Source organism: Poecilia latipinna, unplaced genomic scaffold (assembly GCF_001443285.1).
Source record: "Poecilia latipinna isolate Pla-1442-1.1 unplaced genomic scaffold, P_latipinna-1.0 Scaffold2818, whole genome shotgun sequence".
NCBI lineage: Eukaryota > Metazoa > Chordata > Actinopteri > Cyprinodontiformes > Poeciliidae > Poecilia > Poecilia latipinna.
Genome location: NW_015115434.1, coordinates 63,287 through 71,208, shown reverse-complemented (window position 1 = coordinate 71,208; position 7,922 = coordinate 63,287). Strand labels below are relative to the sequence as shown.

General features: G+C 37.1%; 1 protein-coding gene across 1 annotated transcript; it reads left to right on the top strand.

Annotated features, from left to right (window-relative positions):
• Positions 1–821: 821 nt before the first annotated feature.
• On the top strand, positions 822–6,932 carry LOC106939279 (asporin-like; the record flags this gene model as incomplete). The annotated part of the gene is made up of 5 exons (XM_015021643.1): positions 822–1,137; positions 3,362–3,472; positions 3,605–3,698; positions 4,921–5,059; positions 6,050–6,932. Coding segments are annotated over 5 exons (861 nt in total), but the record flags the coding sequence as incomplete, so codon positions are not given.
• Between the last annotated feature and the right edge of the window lie 990 nt (positions 6,933–7,922).

The window sequence follows — 7,922 nt, the reverse complement described above, 5'->3', positions numbered from 1 at the left end:
CATTTTATCCAACTTTAAACGAGACATGCATTGTAATCCTGCTCCAGAAGAGGGAAGACGGTAAGTCTGGACGAAAACAAAGGATAAAAACGATAATAATGAAGTGATGAAAGCAGCTTGAGTCAGTGAAAAATCACATCACAACCCAACCACTCCTGGTTCGACTCCAGACCCAAACAGATTCCTCTACAGAGGCTCCACTAAAGGCCTTTACTGTTAGCAAAACATTTCTTTTTATCCTTCGCCTGGTTCTGGTCTGGTGACCATGCTGTCAGCATTTATCGTATTGTTTTATAATTTATACATTTTTTTATCATGATGGTCGTTTTGAGTTTTTGTTGTCCTGATAAATTCCAGTTCACAATGTTTCAAATCCCAAAAACTGTCCGTAGTGTTGGGATTGTTAGTTTTATTTTTTTTTTTTTATTCCAAAGTTCAATGAAAGCATTAATAAAAGTTTAGAAGTGTAAAATTTATTAAATGCAGTTATTTTTTGTAGTTTAATGATATATATCACACATCTTTATCTGAATGGTGTCCCAAGTAGGAATGTATTTCAAGAGCAGGTTTTGTGTTTGTGGGGCTATTATTGCACACAGCCAGTCATACAGGTACCTAAGAAAATAAACCACAATGGAACCACAAAATATTGTGATGAAGCTTTGCCTAGCCCTACTGTCAGCTCAGAACAACTTTAAAACAGTCGTACAATGAACAAGAAAACAGAAAAAAATGGGTAATTGAGCATCAAGACCTGTTGTGGTCATTTGTTGAAATTTGTGCATTTCTTCATATTGAAAGGAATATTTAATCACTTTTAGAGTTTCTCCCTGTTGTCTATTAATCACATCGAACTGCTGCAGTGCAAAACATTGTTCCACTCCTACAGAATAAGATTTGGTCTCATCTTCTCCCACCTTCAGGGTTTGTTCCTGATCAACAACAAGATCTCCAAGATCCACCCCAAGGCCTTCAGAAACATGGACCACCTGCGGCTGCTGTACCTGTCCTACAACCTGCTGACGGAGATCCCGGCCAACCTGCCTCCCAACGTCATCGAGCTGCGCTTCCACGAAAACAACATCAACCGGATCCAGAAGGAGGCCTTCAAGGGCCTGAGGAAGCTGCATGTGCTGGGTGAGGAAACCTGAACCAGGGTTATAATTCGTTTAGGTTTTTTTCAGTATAGATTAGTTTTAATTTGTTGTGGCTTTCTGTTTATCTAATTCAGTTAGTTTATGTGTTTTCTAGTTAAAAATATTGTTTAGTTTGAGTTTAGTTTTCATTAGTTGCAGCAGTAGTTTTAGTTTTTCAGACTATCTGATTTTTAGGTGCAGAATTCAAAAAGAATAAAGTATTGTATTGTGATTATGGATTGGATTGGGTAATGAATACTCAAAAGACACTCTTTTCAATTATTGTTGCTGTTTTATCCCAACTTTTGCTGCCGCCATTTCTTGTGGACTAGAGTATAGAGTGTAGGACAAATTTTGTTTGCCGATAAATTTATCCCAGAAGTTATTGTGATAAATGATAATTTCGTTGTTTTGAGACAATTTTCAAGTATTAATATTTAACACTGGAACAGAAAGTTGTTTTAAATATCTAATATATATAAAAAAAACAGAAACAACAAATGAAATTAATTATGAAATAAATGTGAACAAAACTGTCCTTCAAGAAAAGGCCTTGTTGAGACTGAAGCACCAGGCTGAAGACTTTTGTCGTCCAAAAATACTTCTGGTAGAAAGGGAGAGAAAAGAGAAAAACAATAAACCATGCATTTTGAAATTATTGAGCTAATTTTAATTTATAATGCGATTATAATTGCTTTAATATTTATTGTGACTGGCCTAATGGAGTGCCAAAATTTGCCAACAACTGACAAAAACTGCTTTTGTGGGGGATAAAAAAAGGTTTGTTTTAGAATCGCACAATATAGTTCCAGTTCCAGTTTTTCCCCATTAATAACCGCTTTTATTTATTTCAGTTCACGAAAAATATTTCCTTAATTTCAGATTTTGTTATTTAGTTAGCTATAATAGAGCTGCTCTGAACTCAGCATCAGGTGTTAATTAGACCCAGAACGTGGCTGCAGCACAGACTGAGCCTGAGTCAGAAATCTGCAGCTGCACAGAACAGAAAATAATGTTTCATCTGAAGAAATAAGCAAACACATGTTCAACAGAAGAGAGTTTAGGCTGATTAACCACAACTAAACAGTATCTAAAGTCTGAAACAGCCAAACGACAGATGTAAGAAATTAAATGATGCCGTTTTAAATTGGTAATTAGATGCACCAAGACAAGAGCTGAACAATAAATCAATAAGAATATCGGGATTGACACGTCATAAATATCAGTAGATAACACATCTGATAGAATATTCAATATTCAACATGTGGCATATTCACTGAACTCTGATCCAGAACCATAAAGCATTCTGGGAGGTGGAGGCAGAGGAAAGACTTTAGTCACTCAACCTCTCAAGGCTAGCTAAGCAATGTCAGTGGCATCAACTAACTCACTCACTCACTCACTCTACAGTTACCTAGCAACTCACTCATTCTTTGGTTACCTAGCAACAACTTGCTGAGTGACTGGCGCAACAGCAGTTTAAGGTTTTGTCACTGTGCCTTATGACTGCTTTAAAATCAAAAGCAATGGCATGGAGAGAAAACTGTAGGTAAAACAGTCAGGTCATCAGTGTGGCAGGATTTTAGATATTTAAAACAAAAAACCAATCAATATCGATATAGATTGATACGAAACACTTATATCGTGATAACATTTAGATTCTGGATGAAACTAAAGACTTTAGTTCAAAATGAGCCGAACTGAAGGCGAGTTAATGCAGAACTCCCTCCACCTACAAACTATGACTGTCCAGTTTTTTCCAGACCAGGTACTTTTAGGTATTTTCCAAATTCCAAGTACAGATGCAGAGTTAGTTAATAAGTGCGTACCTAAACATCACATAAAAACGTTTGGAAACAATTTTCGAAAATTGAATTTTCAATGAAACACGACTGGAACAGACAAATGTGACTTCAGGCGATGTTTCTGCTGATCAGCTGATTTTATTCACAATGAGCTGAATATAATATACGGTAATAAAACCACCAGTTTCTAACTAAAACATTATTTTAGTTAAAAGCACCAGTTTCTCCCCATCAGCAGGTCGATGTTCCACCCTGAATCTTTGTAATTTATTATATTTACAGCTCATTTAACCAAATGTGTGCAGATCTCTGGGAGCAACCAGTGCGGTTTCCATCGTACTGTAATTAACCATCCATGTTCGCCGTCATGTTGATGGATGAGCTCTAATGGATCCAGATGTTGTGTGCTTCCCCAAACAGAGCTGGGAGCCAACCCTCTGGCCAACAGTGGGATCGAACTGGGAGCCTTCGACGGCCTGTCCACTCTCTACATCGGCATAGCAGAGGCCAAGCTGACAGCCGTCCCCAAAGGTCAGACACCAGGATGAAGATCCTCTCACCTCATCGTCACCGCGACATGCTGCAGTCGTCCTCTAACCCTCATGACTAATCAGCCATTTCATCACAAGCAGCTGGATTATGATGGTGTGTTTTTCCTCCCAGCGCTCCCGACCTCCATCACTGAGCTGAGTCTGGACTACAACAAGATCTCCAAGGTGGAGGTGGAGGACTTCAAGAGATACAAGAACCTGCAGAGGTGGCGGCCATCCACGGCTTTTTCTGCAATCTGTCAATGCACCGTCTGTCTCAGCATGTAGTTCTACTGGCGGCTGCTGCCTACAATTACTTTATTACAGAATCATCTAGAACAGCCTTTCTTAAACTGTGGTCCGTAAGATACTGCATGTGAATGTTTAAAAAGTGACGCAGACAGTTAGCTTACCAAAGGATTGTGTTTAAAAATAATAATGGATAAGTAGCTTAAGAACGAGTCACTCAAAAGAAAAGCTGAAAATATCGGTGGAAAAAAAGCAACAGCAGGACTATTTAATTCATGTCACTTCAACAGCTGTTATTATTTTTATTTAATTTAAAAATATTTATTTGGCAATTAAATAAAGTAGATAAATACGGTTCAGAGAAGCAGGTGGATAACTTTTATATTTAATGGTGCAGAAAAGTTGTTTCTGCCACAGCAACACAAGTCTACTTTTTATTATGTTTTTATTATTGCTATTATTATAATTATTATGTAGTAAAGAACAACTTCTTTTTTTATTTCCATGTGTTTGACATCATTGGAAAGCCTAGGATTTACACTTTCACAATTTGTAAAAATCTCAAAGCACAGCAGACTAGTTCATGGTTCTGTTGTGGCCACTGACTTTTACAAAACAGCACCACCCCTTTATATTAGGATGAACAAAGAAGAAAGCAGTAAGTGAGTTAACAGACTAATATTGTACATATTAAGTCTGCCAGTGTTTGTTAAATTGGTTAAGCGGTTAAGTGATCCTCTGTCTGAAAAAGTTTGAAAAACACTGACCTACAATGATCTGTCCACTAGTTTTTTGATTCTTAGATTATAGTAAAATATTTTTATCCAAGAAAAGTTATTTTTAACAAAACACTAATTAATTCAGCATAAGTTTTAAAAATGTCTTCTTTCTTAATTTACTAGTATACTGTGTCATAAAAATCCTATTGGTTAAAATGTTATTATATATTTGCATTTGTAAACTACAGTCTAAAAGTGTGTAAAAACATTAGTCGTTTTTTCACTGACACTAAAAACCAAGTTGGACCTAGAATGGAACCCTGTGGTACACCTTGATGTTTACGTTGGTATGCATTAGAAATGATGCTGTTGTTGATGATTAATTATTGTCGAAATCATCGATTATGTTGATTATTATGGTTGCGGTTATAGCTTCCAGCAACTCCTCCAGACATTAACACCTCTCCAAACATTCTTGCAGGTTAGGACTGGGCTTTAACCAGATCCGGTCCGTGGAAAATGGCAGCCTGGCCAGCATCCCGGAGATCCGGGAGATCCACCTGGACCACAACCGTTTGAAAAAAGTCCCAGCGGGCCTCAGCTCCCTGCGCTACCTCCAGGTGAGCGGGCACCAAAAACAAGTCCGGGGCATCTCCAGGACCGAAGTTAGCACTTCATAGTCCCTCTTTAATGAAAAAATTTATTTGAAAAAGATGAAAATAGTTTTCAAAGGAAATAGTAAATATTATAAATGAAAGTCCACTTAATTTATTTTCATAGTGATTCACATTTAAATCCATTCTCAACCTCCAAAACATTATCCAAAGGAATTTTAAGAAATGAAGTAGTGTAAATTTAAATAGTGGTTTTCTGAATGAAAACGGCGCCCTCATGTGGTACCATCAGAAAACACAAGGGTTCCTACAGAGGGACTAAATGTTCAGATGTTTCAGAAAGAGTCTGGCTGATGGTAAGGAGTCTAAAAACATTCTGGTATTAATTAAATTAATCTGAACTGATAACTGCACGTTTTAAGCTGCATTTTGTTTTAATTTAAATAAAAATCAAATATATGTTGCTGCTTTTATCCATAAAATAACTGAAGGTAAATTGAGTCTAGTTATGCTGAAGTTTTCTTCCTGTTACAAGGAAGTGTTTCGTTCCCGTCGCCGAAGGACTGCATTCATATGATTGTAGTGAATTGGTATGAAACAGACTTATTTGACATCTCCATGTATATATATTTCCATATATTTGGACTAAACCAGACTTGTTGATTTAGTAAACTTTAGTAAACACACGTTTATTTATGTAACTTGCGTTATTTTCTAATAAGTGGATAAAGGAACAAATACATCTCTGCAGAACTTTTCTTTTTAGGTTAACTGCTAAATTAAACCAAAGCAGCCTGCAAACATCTGACAGCAACATATTTGATGAAACTCAAACTGAATCCTTTAACTGACCCCTGAGGATCTCCAGATATCCTTCTATCTGCTTCAAACCCAACAAAAGCCTAAATTTCACCACAATATCAAACACAGACTCGTGGTTTGGTTTCCAGGAAATCACCAAACCAAATTAAACACAAACTCTCTCTGTCTGCACAGGTCATTTTTCTTCATGGCAACAAAATCAACAATGTGGGATACAACGACTTCTGCCCCAAATCTCCCAGCGAGAAGAAGAAACCGTACTCTGCCATCAGCCTGTTCGCCAACCCGGTGAAATACTGGAGCATCCAGCCGGCCACGTTCCGCTGCGTGGCCAGCCGGCGGGGCATCCAGCTGGGGAACTTCAGGAGGAAGTAGAACAAGATGGCGGCCACTCAGAGACAGACCCAACATCCTCTTATCAGAAGGAGGGGGAATAAAACCCTGTAGGCTGAAAACTGTAGGAAATTAGACTCATTTCTCATTATATTGGCGTATATTAGAAACGATGCTGTTGATGCTGGTTCATTCTCTCTGATAAATGTTGAATCATAAGCTAACAGCAGGGGGCGTTTACTGGGCAGTCAGTATTTGTATTTTTATGAAAACCACTCTGACTTTTATTATGGGCTTTAAATAAAGATGCTTTTTATTCTTTTTATTCTAGCCAGGATAAGATCCACCTGATTTTTGTAAAACTTTATAAAATCTCTTTTGAACATTTTTATTAATGTTGGGATGTTATCATTTCAACAGAGGACAAAAACTGTAACATATGAGGTGCTTAAATATTGCTTTTCCCTCCTGAATAACTGGCTCCAAGTTGTTGTACGTAATCTGACTGCATGCCTGTGTCGTCTGTATTTAGAGGCTGAGGTCCGTTTGGATCAGAACTTTGAGTCCTCTGCAGGGCCGAGGACAGACTGTTCGCTTGTTTCATCCAGACAGCTTCTAAAGTCCCAACCTGGAACGTCAGAGCATCTTCTGTTTCAACATGTCTCCTCTGAAATGGTGCTATATTTATTGAGGATGTCTAATAAATAAATCTGAAACACCTCAACCATACTTTCACATCTTTGTCCCAAACAACAAGTTTAGGTGGAAAACAGAGATATTTCTGCAGTATCATACAGCAAGCATGCAAGAAGAAAAACTATGCAGGATATTTTAGATTCTGAAAATGTAATGAAAACAAATAGTTTTATTGTGACAAAAGATGGTTTTGAAATGTTATTTCCTTAAATGCATCCAACTTAGAACAGAATAGAAATATCCTTTACTGTCCCAAAGAGAAAACATTCACGTTTAACTGCAGCAAAGTGACAGAACCTCAAGTCATGTAGGTTCACATAAATGTTAACATATATAAAAACAAAACTAAGAATAACATATTGTACAATAAGGTCAAAATTACATAATAAAATCAGTTGCAGTTATCAACAATTAAAAAAAGTATAGAAATGAAATTAGATCCCTGCTTATTCCTGTTTCAGTTTTTTTTTTTTTTTTTTGTGGATCATATTGTAAAGAATATGCAACCTGGGAAGCTGAAGTACTTCAAAGTTATTTGCAAAGCAACCAATCCAATCCATTTTCCTTGGTGCTGATTGGCTGAGCCCCAAGAACAGAGGTAAGGAAGATTGTAGATGTTAGCTTTTAACCATATTTATTGCACAGTGCATATTAATGTATATGCTGTGTTTCACCAATTAAAAGGCAGCTATAAGCGTTTTAGGGGAGGTCTGAAGTGTTCAAGGATCTATTGATTGTGGTTAATAACCCCTATCATTACCGGGGTTTATTGCACAGATAAATCCAAATTAGGCTCCCCATTAATTTTTAAAGCAGATAAGTCATTTTATGTTAAAAAAAAAAATCCATTCCTGCCAGAGTTTTAGCATTTTGAATGACAGTTTTAGTCAGAAGAGTTCATTTACTACAAGGAAGAATTACAGACTGAGTTCCCCACAGGTCGCTGTGGTGCCGGTTTGTTGGGTCTCCAAAATACTTTTCTCTGTCAAGTGATCCCTTGACTATTCATCAGTAGATA